This window comes from Neomonachus schauinslandi, chromosome 11 (assembly GCF_002201575.2).
Source record: "Neomonachus schauinslandi chromosome 11, ASM220157v2, whole genome shotgun sequence".
NCBI lineage: Eukaryota > Metazoa > Chordata > Mammalia > Carnivora > Phocidae > Neomonachus > Neomonachus schauinslandi.
Genome location: NC_058413.1, coordinates 94,677,621 through 94,698,780, shown reverse-complemented (window position 1 = coordinate 94,698,780; position 21,160 = coordinate 94,677,621). Strand labels below are relative to the sequence as shown.

The window sequence follows — 21,160 nt, the reverse complement described above, 5'->3', positions numbered from 1 at the left end:
GTTAGTTCTTAAATTCCTGGAGAGTATAAAGGTGATACTGGAATGATAAATAATGAAGATTATATGTCAGGGTTAAAATATTTGACAGAGAAGTCCACCGTGCCGTGGAGATATTGTCAGGAAATGTCCCATGTAAGCTATTACAATAATATGGTCAGAACATGAGAATGGGCTCATAACTAGCCCAGAGTGTGCCAACAGCCATGCTTATTGAGGTCTGTATATTGGTGTCTATCAAGGGTCAGTAAACTAGGGCCCACAGTTCCTATCCAGCTTCTTGCCTGTTTTTGTGGGGTTTTATTGGAACACAGTGTAGTAAATTTTTGCTGCAGTAGAACAGATGACCACAAACGTAGCAACTTAATGCAAGAGTATTATGTCACAGCGTTTGTGGAGTGGTTTAGGAGTACAGATATTGTTTGGCGGGGTCGTCCCTTCGTGCTTGCACCAGGCTGAAAGGAAGGGGTCGGCTGGAGCCGCAGTTCTCCTCTGAGACTTGGGGTCCTCTCCTAAGTTCCTTGGTGGTTCACAGAATTCATGTCCTTGTAAATGTGTAACTGCGATCCCTGTCTTCTTGTCGTCATTGGCTAGAAACTGCTCTCGGCTCCTAGAGAATGCCCGTGTCTCTTTCACGTGGCCCCTACAGGTAGTTTACAAGACAGTTTCCTTTCCCACAGGCCAGAAGGATCGTGTCTCTGTGGCAGCTTTCTTGTAAGGGCTCCTCTGATTAAGTCAGACTCACCTAGGAAACACTTTCCTTTTTGATCCCCACAAAATTAACTGATAGTAACCTAATCATATGAGTGATAACCCATTGTGTTCTCCGGTTCTGTCCACACTCTGGGGGAGGTGATTATACAGAGTATGTCCACCAGAGAGTGGGAATCTAGAAGGCCATCTCAGAACTTTCTACTACACACAGCCACGTTCATTCATTTACGTACTGTCTGTGGCTGTTTTTGTGCTAAAACAGCAGAGCTGAGTAGTTGTGACAAAGACTGTATGGCATGCAAAGCCTCAAGTATTTATTGTCTGGCACTTTCCTCAAGTTTGCAGACGCCCTATTAGAGATGAGCTGGGGTATATCCAGCCTGAGGATCCATTGTACCTACTTGGAATGGCAGATAGCAAATCAGCTGACTAACTTTTGGTAGGAATGCCAATCATAGGAATGAATATGTGAAGATAAAACTGTTTTATCACAAGCAAGCAGTTCTTAGAGTTGATTATGAATGTTCTCAATTTTTGCTTAAACAGATAAGAAAGAAGCCACTGGCTTAGTGATAAAGGCTCCCTGCCCCCATTGTGTGAGTAAAGGAGAAAGCAGAAGTATAGTGTGGCCATGGTATACCTTGCTTATTTTAAGTCTTGATTTAATAACCGGGATGGTGATGTTGTAGACCCATCTATGATGAATATATGGCACATGATGGGTAACTATAGTCCTGATAAGAATCACAAATTCACTTATTTTAATTTTAGGATGCTGAGAGTAATCCTCTGTGTCGTCGTCTGCAGCTGAAGGATATCATTCCTACCCAAATGCAGAGGCTTACCAAGTACCCTCTTCTGTTGGATAATATTGCCAAATACACAGGTACAGCATTCTCACTGAAATTAAAAAGCTTAGGAACAAAACAAAAAACCCCACGTCCTGCTAAATAATCTCTCACCGCGTCCTGGTGCCCAAGGGTTCAATTTCCAGAGTCTGGCAGCATTTTCTAACAAGATCCAATCCAGTCTTCTTGAGGCTCTTTGATTTAATGTGCTCCATTAGAAGCACATTAAACACAGCATTTGGCAAACTACGAATCGTGAACCAAATCTGGCTCATCACCTATTTTTGTAAAAAAGTTTGATTGGAACATAGTCATGCTCATTGGTTGACAAATTGTCTCTGACTGCTTTTTGCCTACAATAAGCAGAATTAAGTAGTTGTGACAGAGAGCAATTTAGCCCCTCAAGTGCACATTATCTAGCGCTTTCCAGACTAAGTGCTCTTTGTACAAGTCCTTCATATAGCGTATGTTGTATTTGCTTTGAAGAAGTCTTATGCTGGGTGAAGAGATGTTCTGTGTCTATACATGTGCTTTAATTAAACCCGACCAATGCATTATCACCCCAGCTCTCCTGTTTTGAACCAGGAAGTGAATCCTAGTTTCTCAGTTGAGCTTTAGGCTCTTATACTCAGTTCTCATTAATAATTTTATGCAATCAAACTCCTGTTTCTTATGCCTGAGAATTTGAAAATACTCCTACATGTTAATTTTTTTTTTTTTTAAAGATTTTATTTATTTATTTGAGAGAGAATGAGAGACAGAGAGCACAAGAGGGAAGAGGGCAGAGGGAGAAGCAGACCCCCTGCTGAGCAGGGAGCCCGATATGGGACTCGATCCCGGGACTCCAGGATCATGACCTGAGCCGAAGGCAGTCGCTTAACCAACTGAGCCACCCAGGCGCCCAATTTTTATACTTTAATATACCTGTTCAATATAGGTGGACTGTTGTTCAGAGGATTGTAATTTTAAATATTCCAGTTTTGGCATTCTTTACAATGTGGGCTTCAATGTAATCTCAACACATTTTGGTAAATTTCATCTTTTAATGATACAAATGCTGTAGTCTATTTTCTTTCCTTAAATGTAATCTCAAGTGGCACCTGGGTGGCTCGGTTGGTTAAGCGTCTTGCCTTCACCTCAGGTCATGATCCCAGGGTCCTGGGATCGAGCCCCACATTGGGTTCTCTGCTCAGAGGGGAGTCTGCTTCTCCCTCTCCCTCTGCCCCTAATGCTGGCATTCTCTCCCAAATAAATAAATAAAATAAATGTAATCTCAAATTCAAAGAAATTTATTCTGGAGTTATTTTGAATTATGTTATCATTTAAAAATTATTGCTTAACAAGTCCACTGGACATAATCACATAGGCTCTGCACTCAGGGGAGATTCTAAGGGGAGAAGGGGTCCCATTTATATAGCTTACAACGTGAATGAGACCCACTCCCTGGAGTGCATAACATGGGGGGCTGATACTTGATTTAAAGCATCGCTTCTTGAACTTGGTATTCTATACAATGGCTTCTTTTTAAAGATGAGTATTTATGTTTTAGTGTACTGTCATAAGATGTCTCATCTGTCCAAAGATTATCTGAATTGAGATTCTGCCATAGATTTTAGGCCGGTATAAAAATATTCAAGGTCGGGCGCCTCGGTGGCTCAGTCGTTAAGCGTCTCCCTTCGGCTCAAGTCATGATCCCAGGGTCCTGGGATTGAGCCCCGCATCGGGCTCCCTGCTCCCTCTCCCACTCCCCCTGCTTGTGTTCCCTCTCTCGCTGTCTCTCTCTGTCAAATAAATAAATAAAATCTTAAAAAAAAAAAAATTCAAGGTCTTAGTATGTTTTTCTAACTGCTGACATCAAATGATATCTCATTTACATATATATATTTATGTTCCTTTCTGATTTCCTTTATTTTACATTCTGGATTCCCCCCACCCCATGCTTAGAATGGCCAATGGAAAGGGAGAAGGTGAAGAAAGCCGCAGATCACTGTCGTCAGATCTTAAATTATGTAAATCAGGCTGTCAAGGAGGCAGAAAACAAACAGGTAAGAAGGCGGAAAGCAGAGATACAGGATGATGTAGTGAGCGTATTAAGTTAGTGTTATCTGTGATCTGTGAAATAATAATTGAATTACCATTACATAATTGACAGATGGGGCATTTGGTAGCTATTCATGTAGTAGGTGGGTCCAGACCAATTTTGTGGTAGAACATCACACTTGTATTTGGCTTTTTTGAGCATCTCTAGCTACTTGTTTGCTCTCTCATTCATCTGTCCATTCAGCAAATATTTCTAGAGCATCTGGATGCTGAGTGGATGCTGAGTGTAGGATATAGGGTGCTTAAATAAATAAATAAGTGTCCACACTGAGCTTATTTTCTAGCAGGATAGAAAGTATTGAACAGCTTTTAGTGCAAGTATTTTATATGAGTTGTGATAGCTGCTATGAAGGAGAATTTTGGGATGCTAGGAATATGTAATAGTGTGGGGGAGGGTGGGGTGAGCCTGGTTTGAGGGTGTTGGGTGGTGGCCATTGGAGAAATCTTCCTTCAGGAATTGACATTTAAGCCAAGTTCTGAAAAGTAAATGGAAATAAACCAAAAGAATGTGGAAGGGGGCAACCTTACAAGTAGAGGGAACGGCATATACAGAAGCCCTGGGGTAAAAAGGAAGCATGGCCTGTTTGAGGAACGGAAAGATTAGGTTAGTGTGGATCGTGCTTAAAAAGCAAAGTCAGAGTGGTGTGAAATGAGGTACAGTAGATCAGAGCCAAGTCATACAGGGCCCTACTGTGGACAATGTTAAAAGATTTTAATGTTGAGAGCAGTAGGAATTCATTATAGACATTTAAGAAGAATGGCGTGTTCAGATTTTTCGCCTTGTAAGTACCACTCACACCAGTCTATGGAGAATGGGCTGAAGGGGACAGAGAGGGGGTGAAAGAGCTCAGCCTAGTTTGTTGCAGCAGTTCAGGACAAATGGTGGTGGCTCAAGAGATGCAAGAATTGGAGAAGTATTTAGAAGGTAACTGATAGGATGTGGTGACTGATTTAGAGAAGGATTTGAAGAGAGATGTGATGGTAGGAATAAGTCCCAGGTCTCTGGCTTGCACATTTGGGTGAACAGGCTGAGGGAAGAAGCCCTGGATTTGTGGGGCAGATGCAGAGTTCAGTTTGGGATATGAGGTGAAAATGTATAGTATGCATTTGGCTATATGGATCCACCTCTGAGAGGTGTGCCGAAGAGAAAAGGACTGAGAGGACTGTGCCGAAGAGAAAAACGTAAATTGTGAGCATATATAGAACTAATTGAATCCCTGGACCTGGATATAATTTCTTAGGAACTGAGTATGACGACAGCTCTGTTGATGAGGCTGTAGGAAAACAGGAACTTTCAAATGTGTTGTTTGGAGTGTAAAATGATAAAACCCCAGAGGGCACTTTGGCAATATGTACCTAAATTAAAAATGCACATATTCATACATCTGCCCTTTGACCCAGCGATTTTGTTCCTACTGATCTACCCAGGAGAAATGAAGATCTGTGCCCACAGACTTGTACAAGAATGTTTCTAGCATAAACCGAATGAGGTATAGTCATAAACTAGGATCATAAATTCCAGCAATAAAAGGGAATGAACTCCTGATACATATGACATGAATGAATCTCACAAACATGGTGCTGAGTGAAAGAAAGCGGACAAGAGTGTGTGTGTGTGTGTATAATTTTATCTCTATGAACTTCTAGAACAGACTAATCAGTGGTGGGAAAAAGGTCAGAAAAGTGGTTGTCACTGGGCATGTGGGGACAGATATTAACTAGGAAGAAGCATGAGGAGACGTTCTGTGGTGATAGCAATATTTCGTATCTTGCTAGGCATTTACGCAGGTGCATGCATATGTGAAATCTTGTGGAAGGGTACACTTAAAATATATACATTTCACTGTATGTAAATTTTACTTTAAAAATAACTAAATATCAGACTCTTGTTAATGATATGCACACTAAAATGTTTAAAGGTAAAGTGTGCTTACGTTTGTAAGTTACTGTTAAATGCACTCAAAATATATGGTGGATTGAGGGATAGCTAGAGGAATGAACAGACCTATGATAAAACAAATATATCAAATATTAACTGGAATGTAAGTGGTGGGTATATGGGTGCTCACTATACATATTCAGACTTTTCTATATACTTTGACATTTTTATAATCTTGGGGAAAATACACATATGCTTTGATATAATAGTTGTTTCTTTAGAAATTTATCTTACAGGTATGTCTACATGTATCTATAAAAATATATGTTTTAAGGCCATGCTGTAACAGTATTTATTTGTTATGGGAGAAGATTGGAAGTAACTTCATCTCCATCAGTAAAGTGTAGTTAGATAAACTGTAGATCATTCATAGAGCTGAATACCATACAGCCATTTAAAGAGTGAGTTCTCTCTGTATGTGTTAATGTAGAGCACTCTTCAAGATACATTGATGAGTAATAAACACACAGAGATGTGTATGTGATCATGTCACCATTTGAGTAGTACATATATTAATATATTATGCTACCATATATTTTTTAAAAGGATATATACACACACAACATGTACAGAGACAAGCATACTTATATATGCATATATTCTCTTTGCTTAGAATTTTTCTCGTAGGCTACCTAAGAAATGGTATTAGAGATTGCTTTTTTAGAGAAAATTGGGGGTGGGGAGGCAAGAGGGCAGGATTGGAGGGAGACTTCATTTTCATTGTGTGCCTTATATTACTTTTCAAATTTTGTACCGTGTACATACTTATATATTCAAAAAATAACCATAAGCTAGTTAGAGGTCAGTGAGTTTGAAAAGCAGATTGAGCAAAAATAGCCAAAGAGGGAAGAGGAAGACTAGGAGGGTGTGATGTCTCCAAAGCAAGGGAAAGGGGGGTGGTTTAAGAAAGAGTGAGCTGAAAAAAAAAAAAAAAAAGAAAGGGTGAGCTGTGGGGCACCTGTGTGGTGCAATTGGTTGAGCGTTGACTCTTGGTTTTGGCTCAGGTCATGATCTCAGGGTCCTAGGATTGAACCCCTTGTCAGGTTCCATGCTCAGTGCAGAGTCTGCTTGAGTTTATCTCTCCATCTCTCCATCTCCCTCTGCTCCTACTGCCATGTGCTCGCTCTCAAAGAAAGAAAGAAAGAGCTGTCAGTCATGTCTAGTGTTGCAGAGAGCTCTGTAAAATGCAGGTTAAAAACATCCATTTGGCTTCGGAACAGGGAGACCATTGATAGCCAAAGCAGTAACCTTGGCTTCATCTCGTCTTAATTTTCAGCGTTTAGAAGACTATCAGCGTCGTCTGGATACCTCCAATCTGAAGTTGTCAGAGTACCCAAACGTGGAAGAGCTCAGGGTGAGAGATGGTCTAATCATAATTAGAAAAATAATAAAATACAATTTACTAAAGACCTGGCAGGGTATTAACATCTCAGAGGGGCATCCATCACCTGAAGAAGTTCTTATATCATAGATTGTCTATATTTATGATTCTGTTCTTCCTTTTCAACGTCTGGTCTATGTGAAGATGACTTTAGTCTTTCATTAGAGGAATATTTTGTGTAAAACTAACTTTATGTAACGATTTGTGGGGGACTTAAGGAACATTAGTTATTTAATTTTATTGTGTTCTTATAATGTGAATGAGAGTAGGGGTGTTTGCTCTGGGAACTTTCCAGATTATTGAGTAAAACAAGATAATGTTTTCATGAAGCTTCTTCAAAAGCAGAAATGTTGAAACCATTACAGGAATGATAGTAAAGTATTTATCTATCATGTGGGGCTTTTGTAGTAAGGAACTGCTTGGGATTTTCAGTCTTTCTTGTACTGTTTCAGTAGGTGGTTGTTTGAGTAGATTTATTTGGTGGCTAGTAAACTAGACTTTTATATCCTATATAACAGCTTATCAAAAGCATGCTTAATATGCTCGGCCCCTTCACTTCCAGAGAATGAGATTTTTCCAGAGCTACCTATACTGAGAGATGATTCTCTTACTAAATTATTAGTATTTAGGGGCGCCTGGGTGGTTCCTTTGGTTAAGCATCCAACTCTTGGTTTCAGCTCAGGTCATGATCTCAGGGTCCCAGGATCAAGTCCCACATGGGGCTCCATCCTCAGCGAGGAGTCTATTTGGGTTTCTCTCTCTCCTTCACCCGCTGCTCCTCCCCCCCCCCAAATAAATAAATCTTTAAAAAATAAATAAATTATTAATATATGGAGCAAGGTCAAGTACTACCTGGACTTTTTCATGAGTACTATTCCTTAGAACTCTGTAACTAGAGCCTGGCACTCACGGGCCTCTTACAGATCGATAAGCTATGCATTATCCTCATCTAGTTATTCATAGAAAAATTAGGGGATGGGCTGCAAATCCAGTGGCTGAATGTTTGTAACTTCATTTTCATAAGCAATTATCATATATTTAGTGTGAGATTTAGGAGGCAGCACTCCTGAATGTTTTTCTACAAGATACCTCTAACTTAGGAAATTGTATGCAGCTTACTGTAACTTAGTCTTCATTCTATGTTCAGTAGTTGGCAGATACCAGTAATGATAGTGAAAGTAAATGGTATCTTTTACATGAGGAATTTCTTGAAAAGAGACTCTCTGGAATATCATCACACTAAGTGCTTGGAAATAATCTGTGTGTAATTCTCTTTATTTTGGCAGAATTTGGATTTAACAAAAAGGAAGATGATCCATGAAGGGCCATTGGTCTGGAAGGTGAATCGAGATAAAACTATTGGTAGGTGTAATGTCCGTCAGTTTTGGGGAGAGTGGAGGAAGTAAAGTTCCATCAGGCGGAAGATAAGAGACAGCCATTTACAAGTTTCAGCGACAGCAGTGAGCAGTGCTGCTCTGTGTTATTTTTGCAGAAGATCTGCTTATGTTATTTTGTTCTAGGTGAAGTGCGTTAAATATTCACCGAGGGCTGAAGCAGAAAAGTTTGTCATGATTCAGTCCTGTCTCCAGCATTCATGTATTCCAGTGAGCTTTCTAATAAGCTTTCTTTAAACCACTCCATTTCAAACTATCTATAATGAGGAATCATTGGGGTTTTTTTATTTCTTGTCAGTCACAGACTGACACTTTGGTGTGATACAATATAAAAATGAATTATTAAAAAATGAAACTAAAAAAGACAATAGCAAGTCAATTTTTAAAACGTATTAGATTTAACAGAAATAAATTTTCTCTGTCAAATTGTTATAAAGTTTATAAAACACATCTCAATTTCTGCGCTAATCACCTTCTCCCCACTTTGGTTTCTAGATCTATACACATTGCTGCTCGAAGACATTCTTGTATTGTTACAAAAGCAGGATGACAGACTGGTGTTAAGATGTCATAGTAAGATTCTGGCGTCTACCGCTGATAGCAAACACACATTTAGCCCTGTCATTAAGTTGAATACAGTGTTGGTTCGACAAGTGGCAACAGGCAAGTATGTCCACGGAGTGACAGTAACCCTCGGGTTCATCATAAAGTTGCACGAGATATTCGGTATTGTTCAAATAGCCTGACTAGTATAGAGTTTTGTTTCTTTGTATTCTTAGACAAATGAAATGAAATGTATTTACTGCTTAGAAAGTAAATTAAGGGTTTATACCCCCAAATTACTTGAGAAGCCTAGGTTCCTCTGAGCAGTTTTCTGCACTTGAAAATTTCCTGCGCGCTACTTTGATCTTTATTCCATGTTCAAATCATAGACAGACACCAAGGAAGATGGTGCATTGAGAGGTAATCCCAATGAAAAGGCTTTCCTTAGAGTGGTATGCTTTTTGACTTGTGATAAAAGAGCAAACAAACAAAAACGGAGAGGTGGGTGTAGTTTGGGATTTTTGAAATCAGTTTAAGTTAGCAAATTATATATTAACTGTGGTAACAGTGGAGTCCCTTTTAAAACCTGTTAGTTGCATAACAGCAAGATAAACTGGTGACCTCTTTTCTCTACCATTTATTGAATATTATTAAGTAACTGTTTAGCAAAAGGGCAATTCAAAGTAAATGCAAAAACGTCCTAGTGTTCAGTCATTCAGATATATGGACACCTCCTTGTTTCTGTGAAGTTACTGTGGAATCCCTGCTAGTTTTTATGATCTTGGTTTTGTTGAAGTATAGTATATACAATGTAACATACAATAAGTCGCACAAATTTTAAGCGTATAGCTTGATGAATTTTTACAAAGTGAGCCCATTAACCTTTACCCAGATTAAGGTGCATAATGAACCGGGACCCTAGAAGCATCATCCTTCATGGCCTCTGTAGGTCATATTGATGTTGTTAGAGCAATTTCTGTCTTCTTTCTTCCAGATAACAAAGCTTTATTTGTCATCTCCATGTCAGACAATGGAGCCCAAATTTATGAACTGGTGGCACAGACTGTTTCCGAAAAGACCGTGTATGTATTAGATAGCGCTACCTTTCTCTAATAGTTTTTATTATCCTGAACATACTGTTCTATCAGCTTAACTTGGTTTTTGTAATAGTACTTTGGAAACCAAAAACTGCTTTGAAACAAGCACTTCTCCTGTTTCCTTCTCGAGATGTTTTTCTAAGAACGTGTTCCTTTTTAAAGGATTGATGTCCCATATTTTGATTCTATACTACTGAAAGTATCTTTTCTAAAGAAAAATTCTCAGAAGTGCCAAGTGAAGTTTGTTAATGCGAAGTGTATCCATGATGTTGTTGGTTAGCTCTTTCTTTAAGGTACAGCCATTTTTTATAACCTCTGCTTACGCTGCCAAAATAAAGACACTCTCTGGCGGAAGTAGGGTTTTTTTGTTGGATTGGCTTTCTTTGGTTTCTGGTTTGTTTTGGTTATTATTTCTTTCTGAGTGTATTTAAAGGGCTCTTTTTTTCCCTTCCCTTTTGGATTTTGGACCCCTTTCAAACTTCCTGCAGCTGGCAAGACCTCATCTGTCAGATGGCTGCGTCCGTGAAGGAACAGTCGGCAAAGCCAATTCCGTTGCCACAGTCACCACCTTGCGAGTGAGTCGTAGTCTGCGTCGCAGTCGGGCTGACTCTGGGCTTTGGTCAGGAAGGGCATGGGTGATTCTTACATTTCGTTGCCGTGATGTTTGGGCACCTCATGAAGCTGAAAGGTTGTTTTCCTTCTTCCACAGAGGAGACAACGATGAAGAAGCAGCTCCGAAGCTAAAAGGGGAGCATCACAGCATTTCGGTCCCTGGTCTACAGAGTCCAGGTAAACTGATCTGTTAGGGCAACCTGGAAGAATGTAGCCTGTGTGTTACTTGTGAAAAGGCAAAGAAACTCGAGTCTTTTGATTATGCAGATTCTCGTGTCAGCTGTTTACTTTCACAAACTGCGCTCACGAGCCGTCTGTGTGCCCTTGTAACACTGCTCTAAGTGCTGTACATTTTACTTAACAGCCAATGATCTCTGTACTCATGTGGTGATTTTTGTTCCAAGTATTTCCTGAATGCTTCACGTTAAAAATGAAAAGCTTTGTTTAAGATCCATTCTGCTTTTTCTGTTCCATTGAACAGACAGAGATTTGGGATTAGAGTCTCCCTTAATATCGTCAAAACCTCAGTCTCATTCACTCGGTACCTCTGGGAAATCCGAGGTAGATGATCTGTTTGTGGCTGAGAGACAGTTTGCTAAGGAGCAGCATGCAGATGGGACTCTGCGGGAAGCTGGAGCAAGTTATCAGATCACAACCCCAGACCCACACTTGCCTGCCTCAGAAGAACGGTGGGCATTGGATGCACTAAGGAATTGTAAGTCTTACTCATAAGTTAACCCAGATCCTTGCTAAGTACCAGGGTTGTGTCATGTACTGTGCAGCTGCTTAGGGAGAATCCAAGGAAGTGGGAACTCTGACCGCTCCCTTAAAGAATTTTACCATCTAGTTGGGAAGATGATAGAAAACCTCCCACTTTTTAAAGTAACCAGTACAGGTATATGTCACAATTGATCTGGTTGGGGTGACCGGAGAGGAAATCGTCAGGAGACAAGAGGGAGGTGATGATTGCCTTGAAGAATGGGTAAGACTCAGACAGGTATGTAGAGAATATGCAGGTAAGAAGAATGGTAGGACCAGAAGTACAGAGGCAGGAGGCCCCAAGGGTGCTCCGAGAGCCGCGAGCAGACCACGTTAGTGCAAGGTGTGGGAGAGAAGTTTGGAAAGGTAGGAGACGGGATGCTGAGGCCAGCCGCTGGGAACCCTGAATACCACATTGAGTCCTCTGGATTTTAAGGATGGTACAGCACACAGGGCACTGGGTGGCTCAGTCGGTTGAGGGTCCCACTCTTGATTTCAGCTCAGGTCATCATCTGAGGCTCGTGGGGTTGAGCTCCACATCAGGCTCTGCGCTGGGCATGGAACCTGCTTAAGATTCTCTCTCTCTCTCCCCCTCTCTTTCTCTCCCTCTCTCCCCCCCTCCCTCTCTCCGTCTCTCCTTCTGCCTCCCTCCCTCCCTCACACACACACACACACACACACACACACACACTTGCACACATGCTCGCTCTTTCTTAAAAAAAAAAAAGGATGGCAGAGCACGTGCCAGAGCACAGATATTCTTACTGTTTTTAGAGATTGCAGTACTCTCCACCCTGGCCCATCCTCCCTCTCTCTCTCCCTCCCTCTCTCTCTCTCTCTCTCTCTCTCTCTCTCTCTCGCTCTCTCTCTCACACACACACACACACACACACAGAGCGCACACCCACAAGGTGGGTGGCCCTTGCCACTCTGTTAGCTCCCCCCTCCCTCTCCAGCCTGGCTGAGAATCCCTTACAAATGGGAGGCTGTCCCGTCTCGCAGGTGTGCTGGAGGAGGGGAAAGGCCGAGAAGGGTGGCTCTGGCTGCCAAGAACCATTTGAAGTTTGGAAGCTCGGGTATGACTAGTGAGAACAGACGGCTCAGGCTGAGAGGGTGGAAGGGTTGGGATGCGGGGAGGCCAGGAGGCTGTGGCTAGTGTGAAGGGGCTTGAGGCTGATGAAGGGGTCTGGACTAGAACGGCATCAGAGGAATAAAAATCAAGTGAGGACGCAACAAATACTCAAAACAATCGACTTGGTACAAGGGCAAAGAAAAGGGAATATTTAGATGATTTCAGCGTTCTTGGCAGAAATCAAAGTCGGAAAGGACCACCACAGCCCACTGCCACACTTTCTTTTTTCCCCCTTTTTTTATTTGCCAGAGATTATGGGCTCAATTTCAAAACTGGCAAAGCTATTTATGAAGGAAGTAACTGGCAGGAGGTTGGAGTTTTTAAGACTGGGGCTTCGGTGAGAGGGTAGGGGAAGGGATGGGTTTGAGTGTCAGAGCCGTAGGAATGCACAGCATTCTACTGTACCTACACAGAGGTGGGTAGAGCAGAAGGACGGAGCGCCAAAGACTAGTGGAGACTGTCCAAAGAAACAGAAGATAGAAATTCAGCCAGAGTTCAGCGTCGGGAGTTGGTCACATTCTCTTAAGATCTAATTTATTGTCAATTCTCCTGAATGAACAGTCAGAATGATTTCTGATGCTTTGACGGACACTGTCATACTGAGTCTGTCATTGTATGAGTGGCCGCACAGCATACACCTGCCCGTTGAAAATTGAACTGCTTCTCTTTTCAACAGCCCAAGGAAGCCGTGCCATCAGTAAGGTGGTTTTTAAAACCCATACACATTTTCTTATCCTTTGAAAGTAGACATGCTACCAAATCATTGAAAGTAAATCTCATTATAGGCCAGCTTTATTGTCTTCACCATTTAAGGAGATTCCTTGGGTTATTATAAATGATAAAATAAATGTTCAGAGTGTGTCTCATAAAATTAGCAAAAATAATGCCTGTGTATACAGTGTCTGCTTCTGGACAAAGCAAAACTTTGAGGGCTTCTTTTCTAGCATAACACAGCTTTTTAACATCCTTTTAAGAAGGACCTTGGGGTATTACTCAGGTTATGTGGAAGAGAAAAGAGAGGAAGGCGTGGTGTCAGACATTTAGGAGTGCCTCGCCACTCAGAAGGCGTACATCTTTCCAAGTCTCCTTTAATATTACATCTTCTCTAGATGGTGCCTTATTTCATTTTCCAATACAAAACCAAAAAAAAGTGATCACACGAAATTAATATTTTGACTCTATGTTACTAAAAAGGTACTTACTCTTGGAAGTAATAGATAAGTCCACACACTAATTTAATTCCGGCAGTCTGCGGTTATTGGTGTGAATGGATTTTTCCCTCCCTCCCTGAACCTTCCAGTGGGCTTGCTGAAGCAGCTGCTCGTACAACAGCTGGGTTTGACTGAGAAGAGCGCTCAGGAAGACTGGCCACATTTCCCAAGCTACAGGACAGCGTCTTCAGGGGTGCAAACAGACGGTGGGACCCAGAACTCAGAGAACAGTAAGGCCTATCCTCCTGTCGAAGGACAGATGCCCTTTAGAACTGGAACTGGTGACATTGCAACTTGTCACAGTCCACGGACTTCAACTGAATCTCCGGCTTCACGGGATTCAGTGGTACTGGCCTTCCAAGATAGCCAGGCAAGTACCATCTTCGTCATGGACCACGTGCTTATGACCCCAGAGATGCCTCCTGCAGAGCCAGAAGGGAGTCTCGATGAGAGTGGAGAGCACTTTTTTGATGCCCGTGAAGCACACAGTGATGATAATCCATCAGAAGGTGATGGAGCAGTTAAGAAGGAAGAGGATGTTAATTTGCGCATCTCAGGCAAGTTTCTTTCACATTTAAACTTTGATTTTGATCATTATCTGTGCTGTGTGCTGAGACGAATGTTGTTTGGGTATCCACGCATCATCCTCTGCGTGCGTGTGCGTGTGTGTGCGCACGCGCGCGTGTGTGTGTGTGTGTAAGTGTGTAGCACTTACTCTTTCATGAGATAAATAATTACTGAATCTGCTCTGTGCCAGACCCCATCCTGGGTGCTGGGATAGACGGCGTTGACTAAAACCCAGAAAGTCCACTCTCCTTGTGAAGCTTAAGTACTAGTGAGGACAGAGTCATGGTAAATAAGTAAACCAACAGATGTCAGATGGTCAGAAGAATTAGGAGGAAACATAAGGCAGACCCAGGGATAGACAGGGCAGTTGGGTAGCATGGGAGCAGAGCAGCGTGGGCACTGAGGGCGCGGGGGTGCAGCAGAGAGCCGGGGCGCACAGGGTGGGCGATGAGGCGCGAGAGCTCTGCGGCCGGGAAGCAGAGGCAAGATCATACGGGGACTTTGTAGTTTCCAGCTTTTAAGATGCTAACTAATCTGAAATTATTCGGAAATCACATGAAAGTTTGCTAAGTTTAGCTTCAACCTGAAGTGAGAAGATTCTGATGTACTTAAAACTGAACTCGGGAAGTGGGGAATTAATGGTTTTTCTCTGTCTAATGGCTTTTAAGGTTGTCAGCATATCACTTCATCTCTCTTTTTTGATGTGAGGATGGCAGCACGAAGCTCATCAAGCTGCTCTGTGTCTGTCAACAGGAAACTATTTGATTCTGGATGGCTATGAAGCGGTGCAGGAGAGCTCCACGGATGAGGAGGTTGCCTCCTCGCTTCCCCCGCCACCCGCGACAGGCATCCCCTCCATGGACTCTGCCCCCCTGCAGCATCACTCGCCCCAGCGTGCCCATTCTGATGGGGCAGCTTCACCGTTCACCCCAGAATTCCTGGTCCAGCAGCGCTGGGGAGCTATGGATGATTCCTGTTTTGAGATCCAGAGTCCCCCTTCTTGTGCAGACTCACAGAGCCAGATCATGGAGTACATTCGTAAGATCGAGGCTGACCTTGAACACTTAAAGGTACCTCAGACCTCAGCGTCCTCACAGCTTGGGTAAAAAAACGTATTTCACAGAGAGGAGGTAGAGAACGACCACAATGCTGAAGCCAGTGAGCTTGTTCAGGTTCTAGATTTGCTGTTTTCCTTGACCATTACCCGTGAATAGACTTGGGTAAGAAGCCGAGATCAGCACGGTGCCTCTGGTTGCAGATCACAAGAACAGAAAACATCATAGTACTATATAGATGGCATGTTTGTGTGGGTTTCTCAGCGTAAGAACCCAGATAAATTTGGGATGATTGGCTGGCCTCCCTGAGAAAATGAACAGCAAGCCAGTGACATAGGAGGGCTTGTGTTGTTATGAATCTCTGCTAAGAAATGCTTTCACTTACTAATTATCCGTGAATTGTTAGGTGATGTGGGTAGTTTCCCAGACGCTCTGACACACAAAAGTTGGCTCCAGTGGCCCCCGTGATCTGGAGAGCTGGACTTGAATGGAATTTTGTGAATTGGAGTTGAGGTCACTGTTGAGGCCGCTATGTCAAAACTGACTTCAGTGGTGATTCTGAGAAAAGGACTTTATCCTAAAGTTTGGCATCGGTAGACACAACTGCTAGAGCCCAAACGTTTTTTCATGACTTCATTTAGTTAGAGGCTTCGGAACATTAAAAGTGTTCTTAGCCTTTTAGCTAAAGACTGATGTCCCTTAGTTTTTCTTTTAGCTTCACGTGATAGGTTTTCACTTCTACATGTGATTGTACGTGGTGTCATCCAGGGGCTGATGAGGTATCTAGAAGGCCATTGTGGGCAGGTTGTCCCTAACACAGCTCATGTCACCTGTGGGACCATTTTCAGGGTGACTCTAGGGGTAGGAGAATCACCTTTACGTGACAGAGTTTTAAGTTATTCACTCAAGGGAGAAACAGGTAAAAGGAATGCAGTTCACTTTTCTCCCCCCCCCCCCCCCACTAACAAAATTCTTAACGACGTTAATGTTGAAATCTAGAAGCACGTACTGGTAATATGAAAAAGCTTGCCTTCCTGTTTGCGTAAAGAAGAATTACAATGTTCAAATGGCAAACCAATGGGTTTTATTTTACAGAAGGTGGAAGAAAGTTACAGCATGCTTTGCCAAAGGCTGGCTGGATCAGCCCTCACAGACAAGCACTCAGGTATGTGAAAATTGTGGATTCCCGACTCTCGAATCATTCTGCCTGAACAGTACATCGAATGAAATGATTTATTCTTCTTTAAAGTGGAAACCTCCTGAGATTCCATTTCTTTCCTGTCTTTAAAAAGCCACTTGTTTCCAAACATCGTAGATAAAGCAGAGGCTGTTATCTGCTGACTCTGCGCTTCTCCTTCTATGAGGAGCTGTGGCTGTCTTTTTTCTGCGCCATCCCGCCCCCACCCCCTCCTTCTTTACCTTTGCAAGAGCAGAACACAGGGCAGGGGTAAGCCTGGTAAATCCTAGATTCCTGAGAGATTTGCCGTGCTGATGTGAGGGAGGCTCGTGCCCCGTGGGCCTTGCCGTGCCTTGATGTCTGTCCTAACGGCGGGAGCGCTGTCTCCCCGTGACTGCAAATGGATCTGTGTTCAGTGCAGCAGTTTGTCCTCATTTGCTTACCTGTTTTCCAGTGAGGCCTTTCTGATCCAGAGAGACATACCGAGACCCACAGATGTCAGATGTTCATTTGTTCTTCTTAATTTGATCTCCACACATCTTTATTCTTCCCAGATAAAAGTTAGAGCCGCGTGTCCTGGAGGTGACTGAAGGTTGTTGGACTTTGAGCATCGGCCTCGCATCACCCATCCTGGCTCCACCGCGGACGCAGAGAGTGTGTGTGACAGAGGGTCTGCCTGTGAAGCCCCCAGGGGTGGCCGCGTGCCCGGGCGCCCAGAGCGGGACTCGTTCCTCACCGTCCGGCAGCTGCACGGGTCTGTCAGGGAGGGAGCCCTGACTCTCTCACTCTGCTCTCCTCCTATCGGAAATTCATTTTGATTCAGAACAAAAACCAAATGTATAGAGCTTTGGGTGTAGGATATGAAATTTTACTTAGACTTAAGAAAAAGAGAAAATCAGATGTATTTATTTGACTTCATTCCGTATTTGAAAGCACATTTTAATTTTTATTTTGCCATGTTTTGTTTTAATTGAGTAGTGAGAGTTTTAGCCCTTCGTATTTAGTACACCCGAGGGTCAGTTGCTCCTGAAGCCAAGAGTTCCGGATGAGGTATTAGGAGGCTGGGTGGGGAGGCAGAGAGGAGGAAGTAAGCCGGGGAAGGGAGGAGCATCCAGCCCTCACGAAACTGTATTCCATGCCCTCTGCCGCCCGGTAGGCACTGTCTTTGAGGCTCAGTATGCCCATGGCTCCTGCATGCAGAGGACTTGAGCTGTGTGCTACCCAGGTGGGCAGAGAGTTAGGTAGGCTTCCTCCCACCTGAGGCAAGCACCTCTTCTCTGTAGCTGGGATCCACCCCCAATTAACAGAAAATCCTCAATGTACTAAACAGCAGGCACTTGAAAATGGGTGTGTTTTCTTCTCTTCTTTTCTATTGAGGGTGGGGATTTGGGAGGGAGAGGAAAGCAAATTTTATTTTCTTGGCTATAAATTTGTTATTCTTGGTATTGTTTCATTTTTATAATTATACATTAGACTTGGGCACTTGTGTAAAATTACCCCTGCGGACGGAGCAGGAAGGAAAAACAAACAAATGGAGACGCTTCAGATGGTGGCAGGGGTGGGGGTGTGGAGGAAGGGCGGGAGCGGGGGCAAGAGTCTGGGAAGGTTAGCTGACTGAATCACTACTGAGTTGAACCATGGCTGCCGTTAGCCACGGGTACTGCTGAATTTAAGGCCAGTAACATTTTCGTACCTGGAGGTTTGACTCTAATATTAAGTTTGCACTGATGGTGCCAAAGGGCTCTTTGAGTTAAGAGGAGAGCCACGAGCGGGGTGGTGAGGATGTGGTGGAGAAGGCAGGGCTGCTCAGACCAGCTCCAGAACCGCGTCCTCTGACTTCACTGCCGGAGCTTTCTCCACACTGGTGCATGACTGACCTTCACCATTGCAGACCAGAGCATACACTGGAAACTGTGGGCAAGGGGTTGCTGACTGCCTGCTCTCGAATGAATCATAGTACCGGCAGCACCCTGCAGAGGGTCAATGTTGCAGAATCGTGACTCGAGAACTCCTTCGGTTATATTGGCTTTCTGTGGTTTTCTTTGTGCATCGGGTATGTATGTTTCGGAGTATTTTTGCCAACTAGCACTAAATCATTTGTCAAATCTTCAAATTCTGTTAATATGCAGACCATTCCTCCACCGCTCATATCTTTCAGTAGCGCCCTCTGAACCTTTAGGGAATCGGGATGTCATTTTGCTCTTCCCCTGCACTTAATGGCTAGTGATGAGGCTTCCCTCCCTACTTCCATAAACACCACCACAGCTTAACCAGCTCATTTGTGTCCGCATTCCCGTTTCCTGCCTTTTCAAACCCGATCTAGGTTTTTAAGTAGCCCAACTCGGATCGTTGGATCTCATCTCTAAATTAGAATGCTATTTGGAGTTGTAGACCAAGTATCAATTAAACCAGAATGGGAGTAAAAATTTTGGAAGCAGAAGCTAATAAGTGAAGCTTGGGACTTGAGCTTTCTGTAGCTCTTAAGAGAAGCAGGTAGAAACGGAATGGTTACGTGCGGCTGGAAACAGGTCGTCACTCCCGGCTCCGCAGCCACATGACACTGGTGTCCTCGGCTGGCATTTAATCAGGAGAAAGGTAAATAAAAAACAGAACTTTCACCTTAAGTTCAGATAGTCCAGGGATAGTCACGGGATTCTCTAGCATGCATTTAAGAAACTTAGATTTCTGTTCTAGCTCAGCCAGATCTTGTCCTTAACAACAATTTGCTTTTCTTTTCCTGCAGTTTAACCTCTCCTTAGAACCGGGCTAACTGGAAAAATACTTTGACCATAGCTCTAGTACTTCCAAATAAATTCGTATCTAGATTTTTAAATGAAGCCCCACAACGAAGTCTTAAGTCTGAAAAGATTCCACAATTTTGAGTGTTCTTTTTATCTTAACCAGCCTAACTTCTCCCCTCCTCCTTCCTTCTCAGCCTCGCCTCCCACACCCTCCTTTTCTTTGGGCCTTTATAATCACACCCACTTTACTTTGATACCGTATCTGCCCTTCAGGATGATGGAATTAGATATTCATCCTGTCTTTGAGTGACAGTGGTCACCATCAAAGCTGTTTTCTCAAAGTTACTTGACTAAAAGCTGGATCCAAGGGTGGTGAACAAAGCAACCTCCCCAGAGCAGGAGAGCTGGGTTTTAGCCATTGAAGCGACCTGCTGTGACCCTGGGCTCTGCTCTGTGGGCCTAATGGGTCCTTTGCTATTAAGTGGCAAATTACACTTGGAGTGTCTCCTTCCTTTTCAGAGAACAGAGTTAATCAAGGCAAATCAGCAAGCCCCCAAAGTGCTATAATTTAAAATCATGATTACAGCCCTAGAAGCCATATATTTTGCATACTTTAAAATCAGCTAACTTGGACTGCCTGAGTTGTCTTGGCTTTTAGAACCTAAACTGTAACTATTTATTATGTTTTACCGTAAGAAGGTATATTTCATTAGCTTTTTGGCTTCCCGTTCCCCAAAACAACTTCTAACCACGGTTAGAAAGGATGTGCCTCTTTATCTTTTTTTTTTTTTTTTTAAGATTTTATTTTTAAGTAACCTCTACACCCAGCGTGGGGCTCAAACCCACAACCCCAAGGTCAGGAGTCACATGCTCTACTGACAGAGCCAGCTAGGCACCCCAATGATGTGTCTCATTAAAAACAGTTTTTTATTTGTTTTTGGAGGAGAGAGGGGGAACCTAATGTGATTAAAGGAGAAAAGCTTTTTTTTTTCCTTTTTAGAAGCTAAAGAAAATAATTATGCTTCCTGTGAGTTGTCTTTTACTTGCATACTTTTTTGTGTGATGTTGGTAAATTTGGTATATTACATGGAGCTTCTATATTTCAAACTGGAAACTGTCTTCTCTGAAGGTGGTATATGATGTTATTTTGAGCTACTAGAGCATTGGTCAATATTTCCTTCCCTGTATGTCACAGAGGGTATCACTGAGAAGTGTGTACAGAGGACCTCAAAACAGAAAATTTGGCAGGACCTCCTGGTCCTCTTTCTGCTGGCTAGTTTTTTCCCCTCTACCATTATTAGAGTTTTTGTTTTGCAAATCCTGTTTTCTTCTGACTGTCCCACCCCTTTTCCGAGATCTGCAAAATTGTTCTTTCTTCAAGAAGAGTTTCTTTTGCCTCGTTCCTTATGCCTTCCCCACTGGTACTGATGGTTTTGATAATAAATTGGTAGAGAAAAAAAAATGTACCTCGTAGAAGGAAGCCCTGTCTGCCATTTCCAGGTGCCAATGGCTAAGATGTACTGCAAAAGTGATAACTGTAATGTGCACACTATTGGTTATTTTTAATAAGCCTCTTCCTACTAGAGCATTTTATTTTCCTTGTTCACCATACAATCATGTACTCTTTAACAGAAATTACTTTTAAAAAAATCTGGAACTATCTTTAAAAAAAACTTTATTAATAATCATGTATTTTTACTGATCACATTTTGAAATGCCTAAAAGACTTTATTGTTCTAATTATCCAGATGTACCTTTGTAAAATAGCTCTTTTATGAATTAGCTGATAAGGCTGTATGTTTCTGGAACAAAATATTGGTCATCTAAAAACTTTCTGTTTTCTGGGGTCTGGGAAAATAGAAAATGAGAGTTCAAATATTAAATATGCTTAAA

General features: G+C 42.6%; 1 protein-coding gene across 7 annotated transcripts in view; it reads left to right on the top strand.

Annotated features, from left to right (window-relative positions):
* The window catches only part of ARHGEF12 (Rho guanine nucleotide exchange factor 12), a 155,024-nt gene extending 133,864 nt beyond the window's left edge, over positions 1-21,160 (top strand). For all 7 annotated transcript variants that reach the window (XM_021696456.2, XM_021696453.2, XM_021696455.2 and 4 more), the window contains 13 exons: positions 1,483-1,597; positions 3,504-3,604; positions 6,875-6,952; positions 8,266-8,341; positions 8,869-9,036; positions 9,911-9,998; positions 10,502-10,588; positions 10,723-10,802; positions 11,107-11,340; positions 13,817-14,284; positions 15,048-15,364; positions 16,445-16,514; positions 17,081-21,160. In XM_021696456.2, the coding sequence (XP_021552131.1) occupies positions 1,483-1,597; positions 3,504-3,604; positions 6,875-6,952; positions 8,266-8,341; positions 8,869-9,036; positions 9,911-9,998; positions 10,502-10,588; positions 10,723-10,802; positions 11,107-11,340; positions 13,817-14,284; positions 15,048-15,364; positions 16,445-16,514; positions 17,081-17,091 (1,893 nt within the window). In that variant the 3' untranslated portion in view covers positions 17,092-21,160. The remainder of the gene's footprint in view (positions 1-1,482; positions 1,598-3,503; positions 3,605-6,874; positions 6,953-8,265; positions 8,342-8,868; positions 9,037-9,910; positions 9,999-10,501; positions 10,589-10,722; positions 10,803-11,106; positions 11,341-13,816; positions 14,285-15,047; positions 15,365-16,444; positions 16,515-17,080) is intronic.